The following is a 27167-nucleotide window of genomic DNA, read 5'->3' on the forward strand; positions in this document are numbered from 1 at the left end:
ACTATCACGTGACTATGATATCGCCTTTTCTTGCATTGTACTGTACTGTTATAACATACACCATCATATTAAAGTGGTATATTTTTTTAAACAAACAGAAAATCTCCCTTGATATAATTTAAAAAATAATTCTTTCCAAATGAAGCTCTCATTTATGTTTACGTGCTGTGACGCTCACTCGCCACATGACATTCCACCTTTACGCCAGCAGATGGCAGTGTTGATAAACAAAGTTCTAACACTTTCCTGTTCGACACGACTTTCCTCTATCAAAATCTTTTTTTATTCTCTATTAATTCTTTATTCTCCAGTAAAGATTGTATTCTCTATTAAAACATTCTTCCCTATGTTTATTGTTGGAAATTGAATAATAAACATATCAGCTTCAGTAACTCAACCGATAAAAGCAGGTATGTTTATGAATATCGATTAGCATGTTAGCAAAAATACCATTTCCTTTCATTTCTTATTGAAAACCAGTCGCGATTGGATCTTCTACTTTGACAACTTTTCAATACAACCCATCTAAAAATGATGATAATCAGCCGCCCATCAATTTGTCCTCACAGTGAAAAAATAAAACTCAGTCAATGGCAAAAAGCCATTTATTGGAACAATGCAAAAGAGAACCTAAACATGAACGCGCCCCTCCTCCCCATTCAGTCAAGTAAGATGGAACATTTCCACGTCAAAACGCAGCCAACACTAAGCTTCTTTGATGAAACATTTAGTGCTGAAGGCAGTTACCAGACAAGGCTGCTCGGAAAATCTTCCAACAAATGGGGCCGAAAAACACAAATCCGAAACACTGATTCCCCCCGCCCTCCCAAGCCAATTTTGCTTACATCATTTACACGTAGAAAAAAAAAAATACCACAGAAGAACTTCCAATTCTACCAATGAACTACATCTTGTTGACAGAAATATAGCAAAGTATGCAGACACGGCAAGAACAAGACGTGGCTGTTTTCATAATGCTGACGGCGGGCTTTTGCTGAAATCCAAAGAAAACAAGAAAAATGACATTTCGGGAGAAATGCTGTGATGGTTGGAATTACGGGTCACTTCCTGTTGGTTTAGGGTCACTTTCTGTTGACGTGACCCCGCAAGTGACCTGTTATCAGCAGGAAGTGACCCAAAAATGCCCCCAAATTAACCAGAAGTGATCTGGTGTAAACAGGAAGAGACCGTGAAATGGCCCCCAATCAACAGAAAGTGATCTGATAGCAATAGGAAGTGACGTGATATAAATGTGTGTCACTTCCTGTTGCTTTTAGGTAACTTCCTGTTTATGTGTGGCCATTTACGGGTCACTTCCTGTTGATTGGGGGGCATTTCAGGGTCACTTCCTGTTGATTTGGGGTGAATTTCTGTTGAAGTGACCGCAGAAGTGACCTGTTATCAACAGGAAGTGACCAGGAAATGCCCCAAATCAACAGGAAGTGACCTGTTAGTAAAGGTGAGTCACTTTCTGTTGATTTCAGGTCACTTCAAGTTGATGTGGGGGCAGTTTGGGGTCACTTCCTGTTGATATCCCTTCACGTCCTATTGATAACAGGTCACTTCTAGAATCACTTCAACAGGAAGTGACCCCGAAATGCCCCCAAATCAACAGGAAGTGACTCACGTTTATATCAGGTCACTTCCTGTTGATTGGGGGGCATTTCAGGGTCACTTCCTGTTGATTTGGGGGCAATTTGTGGTGAACTTCTGTTGAAGTGACCTGTTGTCAACAGGATGTGACCCGGAAATTGCCCCACATCAACAGGAAGTGACCTGATATAAATGTGAGTCACTTCCTCTTTATATCTTCACCATGATTTTGAAATGCCCCCACATGGTCACTTTGCAGGGTCACTTCAACAGGACGTGACCCCTAAATTGCCCCCAAATCAAAAGGAAGTGACCCCGAAATGGCCCCGCATCAACAGGAAATGACCTGATATAAATGTGAGTCACTTCCTGTTGATGTGGGGCCATTTCGGGGTCACTTCCTGTTGATATTGGTTCACGTCCTATTGATACCAAGTCACTTCCTGCTGATTGGGGCGTATTTCAGGGTCACTTGCTGTTGATATCAGGTCACTATCTGTTGATGTTGGGGTATTCCAGGGTCACTTGCTGTTGATACCAGGTCACTTTCTGCTTATTTGGGGCCAATTTGGGGTCTCTTCCTGTTCAAGTGACCCCGGAAGTGACCTTTTATCAAAGGGTAGTAAGCCCAAAATGCCCCAAATCAACAGAAAGTGACCCTAAAATACCCACTAATAAACAGGAAGTGCCCTAGTATGTATGTGAGTCACTTCCTGTTGATTTCAGGTCAGTTCCTGTTGATGTGGGGCGATTTTGGGGTCACTTCCTATTGATTGCGGAGCATTTCAGGGTCAGTTCCTGTTGATTTGTGGGCAATTTGGGCTCACTTCCTGTTGAAGTGACCCCAAAAGTGACAATGAAATGCCCCAAAATCAACAGGAAGTGACCTGATATAATTGTGGGTCACTTCCTGTTTATATCAGGTCACTACCTGTTGATGTGGGGGTATTTCAGGGTCACTTGCTGTTGATACCAGGTCACTTTCTGCTTAGGTGGGGCCAATTTGAAGTGACCCGTTATCAAAGGGTAGTAAACCCAAAATGCCCCCAAATCAACAGAAAGTGACCCTAAAATGCCCCAAATAAACAGGAAGTGACCTGATATAATTGTGAGTCACTTCCTGTTGATTTCAGGTCAGTTCCTGTTGATGTGGGGCCAATTTGGGGTCACTCCCTATTGATTGCGGGGCATTTCGGGGTCAGTTCCTGTTGATACCAGGTCACTTCCTGTTTATTTGTGGGCAATTTGGGGTCACTTCCTGTTGAAGTGACCACAAAAGTGACAATGAAATGCCCCCGAATCAACAGGAAGTGACCCGATATAAATGTGGGTCACTTCCTGTTGATATCAGCTCACTTCCTGTTGATGTGGGGCCATTTTGTGGTCACTTACTACTGATTGTGGGGCATTTCAGGATCAGTTCCTGTTGATACCAGGTCACTTCCTGTTGATTTGTGGGCAATTTGGGGTCACTTCCCGTTGAAGTGACCCCGAAAGTGAAAATGAAATGACCCCAAATCAACAGGAAGTGACCTGATATAATTGTGGGTCACTTCCTGTTGATATCAGCTCACTTCCTGTTGATGTAGGGGCATTTCAGGGTCACTTCCAGTCTATACCAGGTCAGTTCCTGTTTATTTGGGGGCAATTTAGTGACGTGTCGTCAACAGGAAGTGACCCCGAAATCAACCGGAAGTGATCTGATGTCAATAGGAAGTGATCATCAAACTCCCCTACTTCAACAGGAAGTGACTTGAAATAAATGTCACTTCCTGGGTCCTTCCTCACTTCCAGGGTCACTTCAACATAAATAGGGAGTGACATACTAAATAGGAAATGACCCCACATCAACAGGAAGTGACATGATAGAAATGCAAGTCATTTCCTGTTGATATAAGGTCACTTCCTGATGATGTGGGGCCGTTTTGGGGTCACTTACTGTAAATTTGTTGTGTGATTTTGGTGTCGGGTCAATTTCTGTTGATCCTTTGTCACTTCCTGTTGATAGTTTGTTACTTCCTGTTACTTTCCAGGCATTTTGGAGTCATTTCCAGTGGATATCGGGTCACTTCCTGTTGCTTTGCTGGCATTTGGGGGTCACTTGCTGTCGATTTGGTGGAATTTTGGAGTCTGGTCACTTTCCGTTGATTGCGTCACTTCCTCTTGATATCGGGTCACTTCCTGTTGATAGTTTGTTACTTCCTGTTGCTTTACAGGCATTTTGGGGTCACTGCCTGTTAGTATTGGGTCACTTCCTGTTTATTTTGTGGCATTTCGGGGGTCAAGGGTCACTTCCTGTTGATAGTTTGTCTATTCCTGTTGATTTGCGGGCATTTGGAGGTCAAATCCTGTTGATATAAGGTCAGCTCCTGTTCGATTTGGCATTGGCGTTGGAAATCAATAGGAGTGAATGGAAGTTTTTGTGCCATTGAAATGAATGGCGATTAGGACCATTGGAAATGAATAGGAAATTTTAGCCATTAGAAATGAATGCAAATCTACCGTTAATAAACGATTGATTGTGAACTGCTAAAATTCCTTATTTCACCGTTACGCTGACAATGCAACAAAAAAAATTCTAAAAGAGTACATTTTGATCTGTCTTAAGAGGATGTTACGATGGTTCTGCTTCTATTTGAAAGATCTAGTTCACAATAATGGCATCAACAGTTGCTTACGTCAAGCTTTAATTAATTTACCAAATACTGTGTTGCCTCAAATAGTTGCCCGGAGTGTTTATAAACGCCCTTAATGTTACAGTGCCATTTAAAGTGATAAGACGTCCAATCCATTTGGACTGGGATCGGGGACATCCCTAATTTTTGACACCTATCACCATCAATGGCAGCCAAAGAGTACATTTTTGTATTAACTAGGGCTGTCAAAATGATCGCGTTAACGGGCGGTAATTAATTTTTAAAATTAAGCACGTTAAAATATTTGACGCAATTAACGTACATTGTGTTTTATGGAGTTTTGTCGCCCTCTGCTGGCGCTTGGGTGCGACTGATTTTATGGGCTTAAGCACCTATGAGCATTGTGTAATCATTGACTTCAACAATGGCGGGCTACTAGTTTATTTTTTGATTGACAATTTTACTAATTTTATTCAAACGAAAACATTAAGAGGGGTTTTCATTAGTGCTGCAACGATTAATCCATTAACTCGAGTACTCGATTAGAAAAAAATATTCGAATTAAATTTTGTTGCCTCGAGTATTCGTTTAATTAAAGTGGCGTTGTAATGGTTTATTTTGAAAGTGTTTGCATTTAGTTTTATTGATTAGGTTGGATACACTGCCCTCTGTTCTCTTTTCACATGGCTGAATCCAACTGCTCCCTGTTGAGACCAACGTAAGTTAAGTTTCTGTTTGAGCTAATGTTTTTTAAGGCATTCACAATTTAGTTTATAGGTATATTTAGCCATTTTTTTGTGGGAATATGTGTCTGAACCATTTGTTTGTAAAAAAAAAAAAAAAAAAACTATCATTTTGTAGCATTTAAGTTAGCAGACTTTTTCTATGAAAGTTAGCCAATTGTTCTTTTGTTTTACATAGATCCTCATTTTTCAAAAAATAAACTTATACCGTTTGAGGCTCAGCTCAGGTATTTTAATTTTTCATGTTCCTGATCCGATTACTCGATTATTCGAACTAACTAGTCCATCGATTAATCGACTACTAAAATATTCGATAGCTGCAACCCCTAGTTTTAATATAAAATATCTATAACTTGTACTAACATTTATCTTTTAAGAACTACAAGTCTTTCTATCCATTGATCGCTTTAAGAGAATGTTAATAATGTTACTGCCATCTTGTTGATTTCTTGTTATAATAAACAAATACAGTACTTAGTATGTACCGTATGTCGAATGTATATATCCATCTTGTGTCTTATCTTTCCATTCCAACAGTAATTTACAGAAAAATATGGCATATTTTATAGATGGTTTGAATTGCGATTAATTACGATTAATTAATTTTTAAGCTGTAATTAACTCGATTCAAATTTGTCATCGTTTGACAGCCCTAGTATTAACATTAAAGCTGTATAACAAAAGGAAGATTCTTGATGTGTTTCCTTTGTTTCCCAAAGTTATTGTCTCATTTTCGAGGGCCACCACAAAATATTTCAAGTTGAGGCGACCATTTGAGAAAAGACGGTATTTTGTGTGAACGTAAAGGTTTGAAAGATCCGCGAATCTCTTCCATGCACATCACCTGACCTATTTTAGCGGCTGAACTAACGAGCGGTTGATGACTCACAGGACTCAAAGCAAACCAGATGTGATTTCAAGGATTGTTTCTCTATGATAGCTCAGTAGTCTTTGTCACGAGGCAGTCACATTGTTCGTGTTGCTCAAGCTAATGTTCAAATTTTCTCCGTCAGAGTCCCTAAATACTTGCAAGTAAAGGTCGACCGATATCTCAATCAGCTGACTGTTTTTAAAGATCGGACAATATTGTCAGACAACTAGAATAGTAATAATAATGTTCACTGTTTTGAGTGATTATATTTGTTAAAGGGGAAGTTCAGAATTTTTGACATTAGGCTTAATCTTTGAGTTAGCGGGGGTTTAAAACTAGAAGTCCCAGAGAATTCTGGTACTCCTACGAGTCCTAAACAATGGCCGTTATGACCTCTCTCCACAGAAAACCCAGAGGTGGCAAAAATGACCCAAGTGCTTTTGAATTGGCAAGTCGTTGTCGGACAGACAACAGCCGTTCATATGGAAATGCAACCACTAGACATACATTAACTCAGACAAAATTACCACAATCCATTCTCCATGCCCCTGATTCAGTCCTTCTAAACTATAGACACAATTCCTGCTTTACACTCAAATTGCAGTTCTAAAACGTTTTTTTTTTCCTTCTTCAAAACAATGTACACATTTGGGCCATTCTTTCTGTCGTTATGTGTGGAGTATAGGAGAAGTGAATAAAAAAATGTGTAAAAAGTGTCGAACTTCATAAATAAATGTAATTAAATATATGTAGCTTGACTTGAACTGACACAAACTATCACGAGTCACGGAGGAGATGCCAAATCAGCCACTGTTAGGGAATACTAGTGAATATTAGGAGTGTTTGTCTTGGGAAAGGCCAAGTCGGCCTCTGCTGGGTTTTCTAGTGTTAATTAGTTGGTGGAGTTTGATTTCAACTCTGTGCAAGTTATTTGTTATTAGTTTCAGGGCTCCAGAGTGGCTAAGCTAGCGCGAGTCAATTGAGCTGACTTAGCGTGCCAATAAAAAAAAAAAAAAACGATTCAGATCTACGAACAGATCCAACATAGTCAAATAAATTCAAAATGCAAATCATTGTTCCAAAACAATGTCACACCAAATTGCCGTAGTTCATTTCATTCTGCAGGACGGCCACTCGTGCTCACGCTGCATTCGAGGGAGTTGGAAGTTGGATTTATCCAGCTCAGATGGTACCAGTTAGGACCTCAAAGCGTTCCGAGCGAATGTAAACAGCAAAGATGGCTGATGGCGAAAAGCTGTTTATTTTGGCCATCAAAAGACATTTTGACCTCCAGCAAACCAGGGGTCAGCAACCCAAGTTATTGAAAGAGCCATATTGGACCAAAAACACAAACAAATACAGTATGTCTGGACCCTCAAAAAATTAAAAGTCTTAATAAGCCTTATAATGAACATATGCTGTATGTATCTACTGGACTGTCTCAGAAAATTAGAATACACAATATTCTAATTTTTTGAGACAGTCCTGCGTATATATACAGGACTGTCTCAGGAAATTAGAATACACAATATTCTAATTTCTCTCAGGAAATTAGAATATTGTGTATTCTAATTTCTCTCAGGAAATTAGAATATTGTGTATTCTAATTTCCTGAGACAGTCCTGTATATATACGCAGGACTGTCTCAAAAAATTAGAATATTGTGTATTCTAATTTTCTGAGACAGTCCAGTATATTAGCTCATAGACTTCATAATGTATAATATACTGACTGGTCAGATCGGTCATGCCACTGCGCCTCGCATTCAAGTAGGGGGACGCCCACATCAAGAGAAGCTATTCACAAAGTGATCACTATTCACAGTGATCTAACGCCGGAATTCTGTTGAAAAAGAACAAAAGCTGTACCGCATACAAACAGGAAGGATTGTCTCAGGAGTGATTTGTTCGAGGATTCAAGGTAATTATTATATTTTCCACGTAAAAAGCTCTTTGCTGTAAGGCTGCCGCCACATTTACTAACAGACTAGCATCATTCTTCAACATATTTATGTGAAATAAACGCTAACTGCACGTTTTTTTACTTTTAACCAGGAATCGAGACTGTTTTAGTTCCATATTTTTAAAGAATTCAGGGAATTAAGCATTTATTCACAAGAATTTTCACTGGAAAAGCTGTTGACATCAGGCGGCAGCTGGCTACATTCACTAGCAGACTAGCATTGTACTTCGTCATATTTACGTAAAATAAACGCTAACTGTATTTCCCCCCCCCCCCCCTGCTTTTAACCAAGAATCGAGACTGTTTTACTACCATATCTTTAAAGAATTCGGGGCATTTATTCACAAGAATTTTCACCGGAAAGGTGTTTACATCAGGTGGCGGCTAGCTACATTCACTAGCAGACTAGCATTGTACTTTGACATATTTACGTAAAATAAATGCTATCTACACATTTTTTTTTTTTTTGCTTTGAATCGAGACTGTTTTACATCCATATCTTTAAAGAATTCGGGGATTTAAGCATTTATTGACAAGAATTTTCACCGGAAAAGCTGTTTACAACAGGTGGCGGCTAGCTACATTCGCTAGCAGACTAGCATTGTACTTCGACATATTTACGTAAAATAAACGCTAACTGCACGGTTTTTTTTTTGTTTTTTTTTTTTGCTTTTGACCATGAATCGAGACTGTTTTACCTCTATATCTTTAAAGTGTTATTTTGAAATTATATTTATGTTGCAGTTCCAATTTGCAAATATGTTGTGAAAAATAAAAGAAAATCCTGTTCAATGGAAGAAAAAAAAATTAGCAGCCCATACATCTCAAAATAACATTTTAGAGCTTTAATTGCAATACTGTGATACCACTGTATTTTTGCTTAAGGTTATCATACCCTCAAAATCTCATACCGGCGCAAGCCTAGTTGCTATTCATACTGCAATTATAGCCATTTAATGGTAAGTTTTAATATTTCTAACCTGCACTCTTGATTGCATGTGTCGTCAATGATTTCCATGTGTGCATACGCACGCTAGGTCAGCCCAATTGACTCGCGCTAGCGTTAGCCACTCCGGAGCCCCGAAACTAACAAACGACTAACAAACCACACGGAATTTGTTGTGTGCCGGTCTATTTTTTCCACCTAAACGCACATTTGATTGGCTGATGACTTGACCACTCCCCCACCCCACACACACACATTAAATATTAGAGATATTAGAAGGTTTTTTTTCAGCCAGCAGCAGCCACTGTAAGAAATGTAAAAAAGAGGTCAATGTTGTGGAAGCGGGGAACACACCACTAATTTTGTTTCTGAAAGTCCGACCGGCATTAGAGTTAGCATAAGATTAAACTGTGTGAACTTGCTACCCTGCAAAAGTCGACTCAAGGTTTACCCCCTTCTCGCCATTTTTAGTTTTTATTTTATTTATATGGTCTTAAAGCAGCCCACAGGAGCTTTCATTTTTAGTGTCGAGTTTGGCTGTGGACAGAAGCAGTAGTGTTTTACATGAATGTCCCGTCCCCAGCAAAAAGTGTACAAGCAGGTTATGCCATATCGTCCCTACCAATGTTGTCAGTGTTGTCAGTAACGCGTTAGTTAGTAACGCGTTACTGTAATCGGATTACTTTTTTCAGTAACGAGTAATCTAACGCGTTCATTTTTCTACACCAGTAATCTGATTAAAGTTAGTTTTCTTAGTATCTCTGTGTTACTATTTTTTCATTGCCTCATAACGTATGTAAATTGAAGATTATTGTAGTCATGTACGAAGAGCATTTTGAATAGAAAATGCTAAAAGGTTCCCGGTACGTGTTTCCATGACAACCTCTTAGCTATTTCCTGTTTTGGTCTCGTGTCACATGTGTTGTGGGACTGAAGGCGTGGGCCAGGCGGGTGGACATTGGAGCCGAGTGTTGACACGTTGCGAGGGAATGTTGATCTGTGGATATCCATGAATAAAGGTGTGTATTTTTCCTTCATTCTGGAGGGTATCAGCAAAAGGTTGGACTTCCTACATGCGTGGCCGTTTCGTAGCTTTGCTGTAGCAACGACGGGCAGTCATCGCTCCAAGTTGGCAAGCTTTGTTTACATCATGATGTGTTCGTTTAGCATCTGTGGGATGTGTTGTAAGTCCGATTGAGTGTAAAGTGCGTTTTGTGGCCAAATTGACCGCCTGTGTGTTGAGAGGAGTACTTCCGGGTAGTGGACGCGCATCCGCGCCCGCCACCACCTTTGCAATTTTGTGCAGTCAGTTTGCATTGTTTTTAGGACTGTCAAAATTATCGCGTTAACGGGCTGTAATTAATTTTTTTAATTAATCGCGTTAAAATATTTGACGCAATTAACGCACATGCCCCGCTCAAACATTAAAATGACAGCACAGTGAAATGTGTACTTGTGTTTTTCGGAGTTTTGCCGCCCTCTGCTGGCGATTGGGGCAACTAATTTTATCGGCTTCAGCATCCACGAGCATTGTGTAAGTAATTATTGGCATCAACAATGGCGGGGTACTAGTTTATTTTTTGATAGAAAATCTTACAAATTGTATTAAAACGAAAACATTAGGAGGGGTTTTAATACAAAAATTCTATAACTTGTACTAACATTTATCTTTTAAGAACTACAAGTCTTTCTATCCATGGATCGCTTTATAAGAATGTTAATAATGGTAATGCCATCTTGTTGATTTATTGTTATAATAAACATATACAGTACTTATGTACCATATGTTGAATGTATATATCCATCTTGTGTCTCATCTTTCCATTCCAACAATAATTTACAGAAAAATATGGCATATTTTATAAATGGTTTGAATTGCGATTGTGCTTAATTACGATTAATTAACTTTTAAGCTGTAATTAAATCGATTAAAAATTTTAATCGTTTGACACCCCTAATTTTTTTACATTGGCTCTGATATGCTGTTAACCATAACCCAAAATTCAGAAGTTTTGACATTAGTCTTAATCTTAGAGTTAGCGGGTTTAATTGGTCGGTGGAGTTGATTTCAACAAATTCCAAGCAGTTTGTCAGATATTTGTTAGTTTCAGGGCTCCGGAGTGGCTAAGCTAGCGCGAAATTCTGATATTCCCCTCGGAAAGGTGATGACATTTTTCTGTTGTCATTCTTATGTTGAGGCGGCAAAGGAAGAAAAATGGGTAAAAAGTAACTGACAGATGACTTTTAAAGTAACTTAGTTACTTTGATAATGAAGTAATCAGTAAAGTAATTAGATTACTTTTTTGAAGAGTAATCAGTAATCCGTAAATAAATGACTTTTTCAAGTAATCTGTGACAACACTGAATGTTGGGACCAAACCTACGCCCTTGCGACTAATTAAGCCTTCGCTAACTCGATCATTAAGCCTGATTGAAAAAATTCTGCACTTCCCCTTTCATTGCGATTTTGCACTACCTAGTGGCCAAAAGGAAGTAGCAGAAGAAAACTTGAATCTTGAAGACATATTTATGACTATTTCAATAACCTTTCGTAATCAATTTGAAGAATATCGGCCTCAAATATCAGCTTACAAAATTGACTTTAGGGTTAGGGTAGTGAAGGGTTAGGGTTTGAATTTATTGATTTTTTTAAAATTGGCCTTTGAAAATCCCAAATCGGTCGACCTCTACTTGCGAATGAATTGAACCGGTTGGTGTTCATACATGTCATTGTATTCTTTCGAAAGCAGTTTCAGACCAGTGACGAGAAGCGCTTTGATTGTTATCTAGACATGAGAGACTTTTTGCGTCTCTCTGGCCTGTTTGATGCTGTACAGCCATTTAATGACCCTGGCGTTGCGCTCCACGGCCGAGATGCCGTAAGGAACTCGCTCTCCGGCCTCCTCGTCCTCGTCTTCCGCCTCGTCCCCGTCCGACAGCCCGTCGTTGGAGGACCGGCGCGAGCGGTCGCAGTCCGAGGAAATCATGGAAGCCGATCTGAAGTTCAAGCTGACGATGTCGGAATTGGCCCGGGCGAAGCTCTCCGGCCCGACGGCCTCCAGCTCCTCGGGGTCGAGGCCGCAGTAGTTAAAAAAGCGTTCCACGTCGGCCCCGGCCCGGGCGTACCTGTCCGACAGGTCCGATTTTGACCTGTGTAGCGAGGAACGACGCGCGACGGAAGAACCGAGCTCCGGGTTGGGATCCGCCGGCGCGTCGGCGGCCTCTCCGACGTCGCGAGGGGCGGGGTTGTCGCAGGGCGACGGGGACGGATTGGGACGAGGCGGGGGCAGCGACAGGGCGGGAGGCGGTAGGGACGCGGGGTGAGGTTTCGGGGGAAGCGGCGGAGCCGAGGAGCTGCTGGATCGCGCCGCGCGCAGCGGTTTGCCGTTGCACAGTCGCAGGAGGTCGGAGGAGGAGTGCGACGTCAGCAGCGGCGGTAGCGGAGACCGCGATCTCTCCGCGCCCCGTCCTTCGCCGCCTCTTTCATCCGATACTCGGCTGAGATTGAGGTTTCCCAGCAGCTGCGGACTGCAGCGTCCGCCGCCGCGCGCCGGAGGTACTTTCAAGGAATGGGAAAATGAGCGCAGAGAATGTGAAGTGCTGGGACTGGGAGCAGAGTCTCGGGGTTGCTCGTTCAGAGCCATGGTGGATTGGTAGGTTAATGGCATCCTATCCACGGCAGAAAAATAGAGAAAAAGTGTTAGAAGGAGAGACAAGCAAGGCTGAAACATTTGAGTACATCTCAGTGATGGCGCAAGACGTGGACCAGTAGTGCTACATTTTGGGATTCCATAATAGTACCACCATTCGGCCTGAAGAGGTCCTCGTCTCCTCTCAATAGTTCGCTCAATAATTGCCTCCCTATGCTAATCGAAAAGGAGTAATGCATGCAAGACAATTGAAAATAGCAACACATGCTCTTTTAGTGCCATTGATGGTGCTAGACTTGAGTTTTATGCTATTATATTATGCTAACTTATTATAAAACAGTCTTAAACGTCCATTAGCGTCTTTGCTGCTTCTGTTTACAGTGGATAGTTTTAGCTTGCAGCTTAAAGTCTTTTATTACAATTTAATCGTCCTTTAAAAGTGGTTTTACAATGAAATTTAAATGTACAGTAATTTACCTGGACGGCGTCCAACTTCTTGTCAATCCCCCAGATGACCTCATCAACACGGCACTCTTAGCGCCACCACCGAGGCCTTTGGACCCGGCTCCCGAAGAAGACGATGAGTTAAGGAGATTCTTTAGGATCTCCAGGTTTAAATTCTCCCGTTTGCCGCCGGCGCTGCCGGTCGCGCACGTGTCTGACTTGGCGTTGTTATTGGAAGGTTTGAAAGGTGGTGCTCCGCCGCAAACGCCAGAGGTTCTCTTGGAAAGGACGATCGGAGGCTTGGCCAGAATCGGAGGTTTGATGGGTTCCTGTTTGGCGTTGATGACTTCTTGGCTCTTGACATACTTTGCTTTGTCAGCTTCCAGTCTCTCGACGGCACTCAGGCGTTTTGGGTTGGGTTCAACCTAAAACACGAAAAGAACAACATTTTCCGCAAATCTGGGTCAAAGGGCAAATATATTGTAATAGGGCTTGTAGCATTAACAGTTAATTTTGTGGCCTGTTGCATTTAAGTCATTGGTCACCACTGACGGCGCAAAGGGTATATAAAGACTGTGACAGACTGAGAAAGATAAAGAGTGAGTTAGAGAGAGTTAGAGGGACAGAGAGAGAGATAGTGAGTGTGAAAGCGTTTGAGAGTGTGAGCGAGCGAGCGGAGGGGTGGTTTGAGTGAGCGGGGGTGTGTGTGGGTGGGTGAGTGACAGTGTGAGTGAAACGGTGTGAGTGAAGGTGAGTGAGTGTGAGTGAGAGAGGGTGTGTGAGAAAGGGTGAGTGAGGGTGTGTGAGATTTGGTGAGTGAGTGCGAGAAGGTGTGTAAAAGTGGGTGAGTGAAAGCGTGAATGAAAGAGGGTGTGAGTGGGTGAGAGAGTGAAAGAGTGCGTGGGGGGGTGTTTGAGAGTGTGTGAGTGAGAGGGTTTGTCAGAGTGGGAATATGAGAGGGTATGTGAGTTGGTGAGAGTGAGTGAGTGAGTGAGTGAAAGAGGGTGTGAGAGAGTGAGTAAGAGGGTGTGTGAGAGTAAGTGATAGAGGGTGTGATTGAGAGGGTGTGTGAGAGTGAGAGAATGTGAGAGTATGTGTGAGTGGGTGAGTGAGTGAGAGAAAGAGGGTGTGAGTGAGGGTGCGTGAAAGGGTGTGAGTGGGTGAGAGAGGGAGTGAGTGAGTGAGAGTGAGTGAGAGTAAGTGATAGAGGGTGTGATTGACAGGGTGTGTGAGTGGGTGAGAGAATGTGAGTGAGTGAGTGAGTGAGTGAGTGAGTGAGTGAGAGAGAAAGAGGGTGTGAGTGAAAGAGGGTGTGAGAGTGTGAAAGAGGGTGTTTGACAGTGGGTGGGTGAGAGGGTGTGTGAGTGGTTGCGTGAGAGTGGGTGAGAGTGAGTGAAAGAGGGTGTGAGAGTGTGAGTGAAAGAGGGTGTTTGAGAGTGGGTGAGTGACAAAGTGTGCGTTAGAGGGTCTGCGTGACAGGATGTGAGTGAGACTGGGTGAGTGAGAATGTGAGAGGGTGGGTGAGAGTGAGTGAAAGAGGGTGTGAGTGAAAGAGGGTGTTTGAGAGTGGGTGAGTGAGAAAGTGTGAGTTAGAGGGTCTGCGTGAGAGGATGTGAGTGAGGGGATGTGAGTGAGACTGGGTGAGTGAGAATGTGAGTGGGTGGGTGAGAGTGAGTGAAAGGGTGTGAGTGAAAGTGGGTGTGAGAGTGTGAGAGAAAGAGGGTGTTTGAGAGTAGGTGAGTAAGACAGGGTAAGTGAAAGTGGGTGAGTGAGAGGCTGTGAGTAGGGATGGGAATCGAAATCCGATTCCAATTCGGAACCGGTTCCGAGTGTTTCGAGGCCTCGACATCACAATGAAAAAGCCTTAACGATCTCTTTAACGATTCTTAAAGACGCGTATTGCGTCGTGACGTGTGTTGTTGTCCAGACGCATCAAACTAGCATGGTGCCAAGAACCACTCGCTCCAAAGTAGCATGGTGCCAAGAACCACTCGCTCCAAAGTTTGACTACACTTCACCAGGAAAGAGTGTGAAAATGAAAGGTTACGACGGGTAAGCACGAGCATTGCAGCCATAAACATAACAATGACAGCACGTAGGTTCAAACGCTCGAAAGTGTGTCTTCACTCCAAGAGGAAAAATTACAACAAAGCGACTTACAGTCATTGCAAGGTGGAGATAACTGCATCAGGAGGGAATACGATTGCGCTGTCCTCACAGAGAGGCTAAGGCTCAGTCCTGTTTATAAAAATAAAAAATAAAAGTCCCGGCTATACAGCTAGCTAAACTCCCAAATGACGATGCAGAAGACGTTGGTATAATTTGCTGACTTTATTCAACCATCACTTGAAGAGTGAAACTAAGAATAGAAATGAAACAAATCAATTTCGTCCCCAATAACAAACAGGTTTGCATCAAAGTAAATCAGCGATGACTAGCTGCTAATAACAGTATGGTTAGCATTCGTTCGCTAGCATTAGCACATCGTTCAAACCACTACACAACTGGATTTAAGTGTCCGATCGCGAGTGGAAACACAACAACAACAACACAAATGATGATACATACATGCGTTGCCTCTGTAGATATTAACATTAACAAAGAACGTAGGCTCGTAGAAGTGTTTCCCTCTCTCACTCACTTGGATGCGGCATTTCTTCTTTGGGTGTATGCGCGCTCCAGTAGTCCTCAAACTGCGGCCCGCGGCCCAAATACGGCCCGCCTCCACATTTGGTCCGGCCATTTTGATTTTTAAAATTTTTTTTTTCTCAATCGTGTTATTTATTTTCTGGCCTTTTCCTTGAAGAATTCAGAGAGGGTTATTTGGTTATTATCTATTTAATTAATAGTGTTTTTATTATTAATTATTATTATTATTATTATTATAAAGAATCCAGAAAGGGTTATTTGATTGTGGCTTTCTGAAAAACAATAATTTTTTACATTTATGCACTTCTGCAATCGTCACACTTTTTCTGTAACAAACTGACCCCGGCCTCTCACCAGAGAAGAGAAAAGTTATGTGGCCCTCACAGGAAAAAGTTTGGGGACCCCTGCTTTAACACATATTGCCAAAGGCAGAACAAAAACCTATCTGCAAATATATACCAATATTTTTTATTTCTATTAGATAAATGTTTCTGTAAAATGTTACACATTCTTGTGTATTTGCCACTTATTGCTACAGTTAACATTGAGGCTTTGGGCCTCTTTTGATCTCGTTGTGAGTTCGTAAGGTTGTGACTTCTGATTAAACAAACTCGATGCCAATCAAAACGTTTGTTCTTTTTCCCCAAATTAGAATCGATAAGAGAATCGATAAAGAATCGAATCGTTAAGCAATATCGATAATGGAATCGGAATCGTAAAAATCCTATCAATTCCCATCCCTAGCTGTGAGTGAGAGTAGGTCAGTGAGTGTGAATGAAAGAGTGGGTGAGTTTGAGAGGGTGTGAGAGTGTGAGTGAAAGAGGTTGTTTGAGAGTGGGTGAGTGAGAAAGTGTGAGTTAGAGGGTGTGCGTGAGGGGATGTGAGTGAGATTGTGAGCAAGGGTGGGTGAGTGAGTGAAAGAGGGTGTGAGTATGAGAGAAAGAGGGTGTTTGAGAGTAGGTGAGTAAGAGAGGGTAAGTGAAAGTGGGTAAGAGAGAGGGTGTGAGAGTGGGGTCTTAGTGTGAGTGGGTCAGTGAGTGTGAGTGAAAGAGTGGGTGAGTGAGAGAGGGTGTTCTAGAGAGGGTGGGTGAGGGTGTGAGAGAGCAGCTGTGTCAGAGTGTGCGTGGGAGAGTACGAGTGAGTGAGTGAGTGAGTGAGTGAGTGAGTGAGTGAGTGAGTGAGTGAGTGAGTGAGTGAGTGAGTGAGTGAGTGAGTGAGTGAGTGAGTGAGTGAGTGAGTGAGTGAGTGAGAGTGAAGAAGTGGTACCTGTCTCCTAAAGTAATCCGGGCCCTTGTTGAGAATTCGGAGGGGTACGGCAGAACTGAAGGGTGTTGCAGCGCCAGCGGCCTTGCTATCTGGCAGAGCTGGAGCGAGTGTCTCTGTTGGCATGGCAACGAAGTGGCTGGGGTGGCTGGCCGTGGTGGCAGCGGGAGCAGGGGGGTCGGCAGAGGGCGGGGGCACTCAAAGACCCCCAAAACATGAAGACGCAAAGTGGAATAGAGAACACCTACAGAGAGAGAAAGGCCTTTTCCCTCACCCACGGCAACCAGTGAGACGTCAACCCGACTAGAGAAGATTTCTTAAATGATCATTTTGGAGACCATTCTTTCAAGATGATACAAGAGACGAGATCTAGCTCGTGCATGTCCGAGTTGTCGGAGTCACCCCTGTCGGTCGACGCTCTTGCTCTTGTTTCAGTCAATCTGGAAAAAAAGCAAAAGGAAAGAGAAAAAGAAGACCGGGTTAACAGAAATAAGGATAATCATGACATCATGCACCTAGCAACAATATCAGGAATAGCTATGCGGTGAGCAGCGGTATCAGGAATAGATATGGGACACAACACTTTGAGCTCCCACACACACTCAACCACAAACACACGCACGCACTATCGATTAAGCACATGATCATTTCTTAACTCCCTGATTGAGTTAAAACAGAGAACACATTATAACTTATGGTCTTACAACTTGTGCTCTGCAGTATGGAAAAAAATATCATGATATAGGCCAAATACAGTGCTTTATGAGTCTTATGAAAATGAAGAGATGACCCCGGTATCACCTCCAAGTCTTGCAGAACTCTCACTCCTTCCCTCCCTCTCAGATTCATGCAAGTCTCGTAATCTTATTACAGGCTTTCGGTCCTCGGAGGCAGATGAAGTCACTTGTGTTTGTCGTTCACCCAATTATATTTTGGAATATGCAAGCGAGATAGCTAAGTCATTTCATGTGAGCAAGGGGAACAAATAGAACACAACAGAAATAAGTGTGTGTGGGGGAGTGCATGAAAGTACAGTTAAACAGTTAATGTTTTTTCTCTCTCCTGTTTACATCTGAATGTATAATAATATAGTATAAAACAAATCCCAGTGTCCTGGTTGCCAAATATTTACTTCTGTATTGTTCATTTAAGAAAAAAAAAAAAAAAATTCAAAATACCTATATATAATTTTTTAAATGTAAATATAACCAAAATATACAGTAATTTATTCTTTTAAAATAGTATAAATTTTAAAAAAATATAGATCTTTTGTCCTGATCCAATTAAAGAAGAAAAACAAACAAATTATTTTATTTATTTTCCTAAAAACGTCCTTGCTCTAATAATTAAAACAAAAAAAAAGAAAGAGGAGAAAAGAGTAAATAAATATTGGTTATTATAGATTTTTAATTTTTCAATTTAAAAATGTGTAAAAAAATTTCTTTAATCATCATCTTTTAACGGACTTTTACCAACCTTTTTTTATTTTTTATTTAATTTTATTTTTTTAAAGGAGAAAAAACATTTTGTTTTTCATGGTTAATGCGGACCAGAACCCACTGTGATAAAAGAAAAACTGCAACAAAAACAAAAAAAAATTAAAAAAAAAAAAAAAAATGTTTTAGCAATTGAAATAAATACTTATAAGACATGTTTTTTCACTTTTTTCCCCCCAAAAGTATAACTTAAAAATAAAAAACAACAACTAGTTTTATGTATATATATTTTAATAAATATTTTTGATAAGGAAAAAAAAATAAACATAAAAATAAACAATTGGCTAACTTGCATAGCAAAAGTCCGCTAGCTTAAATGCTATAAAATGCTAACTTTTTTTTTTTTTTTTTTTTTTTTTTTTTTACAATGCTCTTAACAAACGGTTCAAATACACATTTCCACAAAAAAAGGTTAAATATACTTAAAAAGACAATAAGTCAAAAACTTAGCTTATGTTGGTCTTAACAACAGCAGCTGGATTCAGCCATGCGAAATGGGTTATGTCATATTCACTGTTGCCACGAGAGGGCAGTGTATCCACCCAAATCAATAAAACTAAATGCAAACACTTTCAAAACAAACCATTACAACGCCACTTTAATAAAATGAATACTCGACACAGCAAAATTTCATTCCAATCTTTTTTCTAATCGATTAATCGTTCCAGCACTAATCTGAATGTATAATAATGTATACATAAAAGACAAATCCCAGTGGCCTGGTTGCTTAATATTTACTTCTGTATTGTTCATTTTAAAAAATTACAAATATAATTTATTTCTTATTAAAAAAATATTTTTTTTTAAATCATCAAAATATAATTTCTTTTAAAATAATATAAATAAAAAATATATCGTTTGTTTTTTGATCCAATTAAAGAAGAAAAACTGACTCATTATTTATTTTCTAAAAAGCTTTTCTTTGCTTTAATAAACAAAAAGGCGGGGGGAGGGGAGAGTTAATATTGTTTTTCTTTATTGATTTTTAATTTTTCAATTTAAAAAAAGTTGTAAATATTTTCTTTTTATTATCTTTTGAACATAATTTCATTAATTATTCTTTTTTAAAGACAAAAAAACCCAACACATTTTGATAAATATTCTGTAGTTCTCAATCTCGACTGAGGACTTTGAGGATTTTTTTTTTTTGTGATAAACATGAAGTCAAATCACAATTTACTTTCTGAAAATGAAGTGGCTGGTCTAAACTGGCCCCCGGGCAACCAGTTTTGACACCTTGTTAAGAACTATGTTTCTTCAACTTTTCATCCCCCCCATCCTCCTGGAACATTACCTGGCATCAGTTTCCATAGAAATAATAAAAAGTTGTGTGTGTTTTTGAGGACAGTCAAAACAGGTTATCCCTTAAAAAAATCCCTTTAAGCAAACTGTGCATGTAAACAGAGGTTTGGTAATTTCAGTGGCTCACATACAGTTTGCCGATGTAAACACAGTTAAACCGTGGTGAGATGGAGAGGGGAAAAAAAAGCAGTGAGAATGACAGGCGTGCTCTCAACCCTCATGACCAACACATTCCACGCAACACAGTAACAACAACGAGTTGCTCCTTTAGCAACAGGATATGACTGATACATGGCAAGAATTTGGTGAATGTTCTCATCTGCCAGCAAAATGATTGCAACTGTTCGTTAGGGATGAGTATTTGAGCATTTTCACAAGATGCCTCTGAAGCAGACACCTGTCTGGAACGCTTGTCTTAAGTAGAAAGTAAACGCTAAGCTAAAGCACAGTTGCATCCACGATAATAGGTTTAGCACAGAGCTACTGATCAATTCTTACAGATTTACAGTCCGTCTCAACTCAACTTTAGCAAGAACCACAACTGCAACAAAATAAAATCCAACGTAAAACATATATCTCAATTATCACTGTGCGGTACAAGTAAAAAAAATAACCACATAGGTAAATTTAAAGTGATATGAAAAAGTATCTGAACCTTTTGGAATTTCTCACATTTTAGCATAATATCACCATCAAATGTGATGTGATGTTTGTCAAAATCACACAGATGAAAAAACAGTGTCTGCTTTAACTAAAACTACCCAAACACGTATAGGTTTTCAAATTTTAATGAAGATAGCATGCAAACAATGACAGAAGGGGGAAAATAAGTAAGAGAAAAAGAGCAATTGAAACCAATTTTTACCAAACAGTTTAAGTCAGGTGTGTGCTCAATCACTGATGAGTGGTTTAAAACTGCCCTGTCCACGATAAAACACACACCTGGTAAGAATTGTCTTGATGAGAAGCATTGTTTGATGTGCATCATGGCTTGGTCAAAAGAGCTGTGTAAAAACCTGCTATCAAGGATTGTTGATTTGTATAAAGCTGGGAAAGCAAAAAAAAAAAAAAAAAAAAAACATCTCTAAAAGTCTGGATGTTTATCATTCGACAGTCAGAGAAGTTGTCTACAAATGGAGAGCGTTTGGCACTGTTGCTTCTCTCCCAAGGAGTGGCCGTCCACCAAAGATGACGCCAAGAATTCAGCGCAGAATACTCAGAGAGATAAAGAAAGAACCCTAGAGTGTCTGCTAAAGACTTGCATAAATCACTGGCATAGTCCAATATCTCTGTGCACATATCAACTACATGTAAAACTATGGCCATGAACCATGTTCATGGGAGGACTCCACGAAGGAAGCCACTGCTGTCTAAAAAAAAACATCGGTACTCGTTTAATGTTCGCAAAAAGGCACTTGGACGCTTCACAGAAGTTTTGGCAAAATATTTTGTGGACTGATGAAACCAAAGTTGAATTGCTTGGGAGTACCACACAACGTCGTGTGTGGAGGAAAAACGAAACAGCTCACCAACATCAACACCTCATCCCCACCGTGGAATGAGCATCATGTTTTGGTGCTGTTTTGCTGCTTTAGGGCCTGGACAACTTGCAATCATTAATGGAAGAATGAATTCAAAGGTGTAACAGGAAAACCTGAGGCCGTCTGTCACACAGTTGAAGCTAAAAAGAGGATGGATGCTGCAACAAGACAATGATCCAAAACCCAGAAGTAAATCAACTTCAAAACGGTTTCAGAAGAACAAAATAAATGTTCTGGAGATGCCAAGTCAAAGTCCAGACTTGAACCCCATTGAGATGCTGCTGCTTGACCAAAAGACAGTGATTCATACCAGGAATCTGACTGAACTACAGCCGTTTTGAAGAGAAGAATGGGCCACAATTATTCCTGATCGATGTGCCAGACTCATCTGCAGCTACAGGAAGTGTCTGGTTGAGGTTAATGCTGCCAAAGGGAGGGGGCACAAAATATTAGATGTGATGGTTCACTTAGTTATTTTTTCTTCTTTTGTTTTTGTTGCATACAATACTCATTAAAATATGAAAACCTATAAATGTTTAGGTGGTTTTAGTTAAAGCAGACGCTGTTATTTAATCTGTGTGATTTTGAACTGAGATCAATCACATTTGATGGTGATATAATGCAGAAATGTACATTTTTTTAATTACAAATTTAAAAAAAAATTTAATTACAAATTTTTAATTAGTCTCTGGGTTGCGAATGAGTTCCGTTCCTACTCTGGCGACGTAACCTGAATTTACGCGGAAGTTGGAATTAACCCTTTAATTACCCCTAAATACCCCCTAAATCTCAAAATAACTATCAAAAAACATATTATGCGTCACTGTACTTTCTTCGTCAAGACATTGGCGCTAAGTCCTAGCTCGACAGTGCGCTAAACTGCAATCTCAATATCAATCTTTTGGGATACAAAATATCATGACACACCACCATTTCGATATTTTGTCACACCCCTAATATAGAATCCAATCAATGGAGCAAGTCAGCACAAATTGGGCGACATCCGTCGTCCAAAATGTGCATTGCAGGAACAGGTCTATTTATTGCGATAATGACGTCGATAGAAAATTTGATATCATTTTGGCAATATATATCATCATATAGCACAGTACTAATGGCAATAACAAAAACGATTATGATGACAGAGTTCCCTACATTAAATACACAAGTCACACAGACAAAATGGATTTGATGTCTATTACTGTTAATGGCAGCCAAAGAGTTTTTTATGTTGCTTTTCCTGCAACACTGTGTTTTTGTCTTCTATGCGAGAGTTACACAAGTAATAATTTGGGACTTCCTCCTAAAATCCAATCTTGTGAAAACACTCATGGCTAAATCCCAGCCGCAGCTGTTTGAATAAAGTATGGAATATACCATCAAGAACAGATGCTGATGAGAAAATCTGGCTTACATAATAATATATTATCTAACATCGCTGTGACCATACAGTACAGTATATTTAAACGAGCCCGGGGATGATCTAGCGTCGGAGTCGGCAGCCTTCAATACTCCAACAGCCGTTACGGCTGTCTCTTGTTCAAAAATTATTAAATAATAATAATTTCGGGAGCCACAAGACCCTGGTGATATCAAAAAATCAGGATAACACTGTAGTTGTTGTTCTTCAATGAATAAGTTGAATCATGTGTCCTCTAGAGCTGAACAATTTTAGAAAACAATCTCACTTTGGGAAATTTTTCTGACCGATACTGCTCTTTCAATTCACGTTTCATTTCCTTCAAATAAAGCTTCAGTGCAAAATTCAAAAAGTTATCGGCAGCCATTCAGTTCATTCATTTTAAACCAAACACGGTTTCACTTTAGTTCTAATGTAGCTGTTTATTGTACATAAATTGAATGTCAATATACTGTATGTACCTAACCCTAACCCTGTCACCAGAGGGCAGAGTATCCTTCATCATTAAACAAATTGCAATACTTTGGATAGTTATTTTGAGATTTAGGGGTACTTAAAGGGTTAATTCCGACTTACACGGAAATTCGGGTTACGTCGCCAGCGTATGAACTAAATACGGCCGTAACTCGGGGGCTACCTGTATGTTTAAAAAAAATATTCATTAGCCCTCTCCCAGTCCAAATGAATGGACGTCTAGTGCCGTCAATGGCACTGAAACAGGAGCAACAAATGCTGATGAAACTTACTGTCTCCCATTGACTGATAGTCCTTTTGGAAAAGGAGGGCTGGCAGCAAATCAGAGCGTTAGTAAAAAATACAAATAAAAAAAACATTTAAGTTTTAAAATTCTATTTATGTAATTTCAAAAAAATGCGATTGAAGTTAATTTAAGTATCGATATCGAGGTAAAAATTTTTAATAGAGGCCAACCGATAAATGGACTTTTTCCCCAACATCGGCCATCGGCCAATTAACAAACAAATAAATAAATACTGATAAAAAAGGATTCTGATCTGGCATCTGTGTGGGCAACTGTGGCCGCCGCTGACTGACAGTAGGACACTGGAAGGACCCTGCAGCAGCTTGTTCACTGAGTGATCCTCGCACTTAAAATGTAACTCATAGCGTTAGCGTAGCATTCCCGTTAGCATTACCATTAGCATGGCGAACATCCACTTAAACTCTCACTTGTTTACATCTCCTCATCAAGTCCTGGTGGCTTTAATTATTTTAAAATAATGTGCTGTTCTTGCTGAGTGTGTATAATCATAAAAAGAAGTGCTGCGTTCGCTGGTTTGGTAGCACTAGAATGAAATAATCCTGTAAATTTGAAGCTGTTGAAGCAATTTTTTAAAAATTGCCTTTCATCATGTACGTGCTTAAAAAAACAGTATATCGATAGCTTTGGCTATCGGGAATCGGCTGAGAATTTTTTTAGATATCGGCATCTGCATTTGAAAATCCCTTTTCGGTCGACTCCTAATTTTTTGTATCGTGACAAGATTAGTCGTGACAAACTCACAGCGAAAAGAGCTACGCGATTGGACGTTTATCATTGTCAATGGCACCGAAGCAGTGATTTGCTGCCACTTTTTCTCCATTGCAAGATGTAAACTTTGCCGTGTAATCTGGGATAAGTCATTGAGTTTTACATCAGGGCCCCAGTGGGACGCTTGCTGACAATGCACTGCTTCTGTCTGCATTCATGATGACTAATGCTGGATAATTTAGTGCAGGCAAACACAAACAGTCAGGATTTTTCCTGGCTCTGATTGGAGTTTCAGACTTTTGGCTGCACGGCTGGAGAACTTTTTTCTTTTTTGGATGCCATCAAAAATGTGTAACATACTCTTTCAGTGCCATTGACGTGACAGGCGTCCAATCATGTGGCTGTTTTTATCCTTCTGCTGTATTTACATTTAAATTTACCATATTTTCTGGACTAGAAGTTGCACTTTTTGGGGGGAGGCCTGCGACTTACACTACCGTTCAAAAGTTTGGGGTCACTTAAAAATTTCCTCCTTTTTGAAAGAAAAACACAGTTTTTTTCAATGGAAATAACATTAAACTAATCAGAAAAACACTCTATACTAGAGATGTCCCGATGCCGATCGATCGGGTCTGATAACGTCATTTTCAAAGTATCGGAATCGGCAAGAAAATACCGGCCATGCCTTTTTTTGATATATATATTTCTTTTAATTAAATCGTTTTCTAAATGTATTTAACGTTACAGACATAATATGTTACTCTAATCCAGAGTCTTTAGTTTAGGCTTAAGGTACCGATAACGGTGGTATTTAATTTTTTAAAAATGTATCACGTTAAATATTTAACACAATCAATGCATGCGTTGCACGATCCACTCACGCATTGTCGCGCTCAATCTGAAATGGTGCCGTCTTACCCATTTAGAGAGATAAAAGGGAGCGTTAAATGAGTAGAGTGAATTTTGACAGCCTTTGGAGCCTTTTGTAATAGGCTAAAGCCTTACAATCCCTCTACCTACGATTAGAAATATGATCTTTTTCTTACCACCTTATGTTATTTCCCAACGCAGAGAAGATATATCCATTGGTAGCACTACGCACAGTCATGGGTCCACTTCCCATCATGCTTTTGGGTTGAATGGCTGCAGTATCATTTACTGAAAGCTCAACAAATACACTAGTTGGCAATATTTAGTCACAATATACAAAGTCACAAGTCTCTATCCGTGGATCCCTCTCACAGAAAGAATGTTAATAATGTAAATGCCATCTTGAGGATTTATTGTCATAATAAATACAGTACTTATGTACTGTATGTTGAATGTATATATTTGTCCGAGTTTTATTCATTTTTTTCTTAATGCATTGCCAAAATGTATATGATCGGGAGAAATTATCAGCAATGATTGGAATTGAATCGGGAGCAAAAAAAAACAATCGGATCGGGAAATATCGGGATCGGCAGATACTCAAACTAAAACGATCGGGATCGGATCGGGAGCAAAAAAACATGATTGGAACAACCCTACTCTATACATTATTAATGTGGTAAATGACTATTCTAGCTGGCAACGTCCGATTTTAATGCAATATCTACGTAGTTTTGTAAAGAGGCCCATTTACGGCAAACATCACTCCAGTGTTTTATTGGTACATTGTGCTTGCTAGTTGCCTTAGAAGGATAATAGATGAATAGAAACCCTTGAGCAATTATGTTAGCTCAAAACAGTTTACGTGGTTAGAGAAGCTATAAAACCGATCTTCCTTTGAGCTAGTTGGGTATCTGGAGCATCACCTTTGTGGATTTGATTAAACTCTCAAAATAGCCAGAAAAAGACAGCTTTCACGTGAAACTCGACAATCTGTTCTTAGAAATGAAGGCTATTCCATAAGAGAAATTGCCAAGAAATTGAAGATTTCCAATAACGCTGAGTACAACTCCGTTCAGAGAGCAGCACAAACAAGATCCAAGCAGAGTAGAAAGAGAAGCGGGAGGCCCCGCTGCACAACCGAGCAAGAAGACAAATACATAAGAGTCTCTAGTTTGAGAAATAGATGCCTCGCAGGTCCTCATCTAGCAGGGTGGGTGTGTGAGACAAATTACCCCTGACCCAGATATTACTTCAACAAATTAGAAATCAAGAAATTAGTAGTATTTTTCAGGGTTCTAAATTACAGACATTTGTGCGACTTACAAATATTCAGGAACAAACAATTACAGTACTGTGTTGTGAGCGAAAGTCATGGCATTACCTTCTATCATTAAAAATATATAAATGTATATATATAACGTTCACTTACATCCTTGCCATCTCCTGGGGGCTAAGCCCCCCTGATTCTTAAAAGCTAGTGATGCCCCTGTTTCGGAGACTAAAACATAACGAGACTAATGCCAGTTTTCATCTGAAAAGACGAGAACGAGATGAAAATGCTTCATAGTTTCCGTCACATGTTCACAATGTTTGACATTTTATGTGTACCGTAATTTTCAGACTATAAGCCGCTACTTTTTTCCTTCATTTTGATACCTGTGGCTTATAGTCCAGTGCGGCTTATTTGTTGATTTTTTTAGGTAACACTTTATTTGACAGCGGTGTCATAAAACTGTCATAAGATCATCAAAATTATGACATGACACTATCGTTACTGAATGCTTATGTCATTAAGTGTCATTTGGCAAATTATGTCACTAACTCAATTTTTGTACATCTTGGATCTTTTGCATCCATTCAAAAGTGAGATCATTTGCCGGATAACACTTAATGACATCTGTTATAAGCATTAATGAATGCTCAGGACAGAGACATGTCATAATTATGATTGTGTAATGAGTCTTATGGCATCACTGTCAAATAAAGTGTTAGCAAATACCATAACTAGCAATTGATGAAACAATTGGAACAGTAACTGAAGAAATATTTAGCACAGAACATGATTTTTGATTGTTATTTACATCTGTAGCGCTGCAATGCATGCTAAGAGGCATGTTGGATGACAACAGTCAACAGCAGATGGCAGCAGAGGTTGACTGTCTCTCCCAAGGGAGCAGTGATGGCCAAATGAAGCTTCTTGAAACAATAAAGCTTTGCACTAATTGGTTCAAAGATTAATGATGGTTCATTTGGTCTTATGACAGTCGGTTGTATGATGCCGCTGTCAAA

General features: G+C 39.9%; 1 protein-coding gene across 3 annotated transcripts in view; it reads right to left on the minus strand.

Annotated features, from left to right (window-relative positions):
* Positions 1–7467: 7467 nt before the first annotated feature.
* The window catches only part of fam110b (family with sequence similarity 110 member B), a 28270-nt gene continuing 8570 nt past the window's right edge, over positions 7468–27167 (minus strand). For 2 of the 3 annotated variants that reach the window (XM_057858038.1, XM_057858037.1), the window contains exons 2-4: positions 16761–17197; positions 12879–13270; positions 7468–12420 (exon numbers count right to left, since the gene is read on the minus strand). In XM_057858038.1, the coding sequence (XP_057714021.1) occupies positions 11538–12420; positions 12879–13270; positions 16761–16883 (1398 nt within the window). In that variant the 5' untranslated portion in view covers positions 16884–17197 and the 3' untranslated portion in view covers positions 7468–11537. Of the gene's footprint in view, positions 12421–12878; positions 13271–16760; positions 17198–20497; positions 26822–27167 lie in introns of those variants that run through there. The other variant, XM_057858039.1, reaches the window with a different exon arrangement.

This window comes from Corythoichthys intestinalis, chromosome 14 (assembly GCF_030265065.1).
Source record: "Corythoichthys intestinalis isolate RoL2023-P3 chromosome 14, ASM3026506v1, whole genome shotgun sequence".
In the NCBI taxonomy this organism is placed as follows: Eukaryota; Metazoa; Chordata; class Actinopteri; order Syngnathiformes; family Syngnathidae; genus Corythoichthys; species Corythoichthys intestinalis.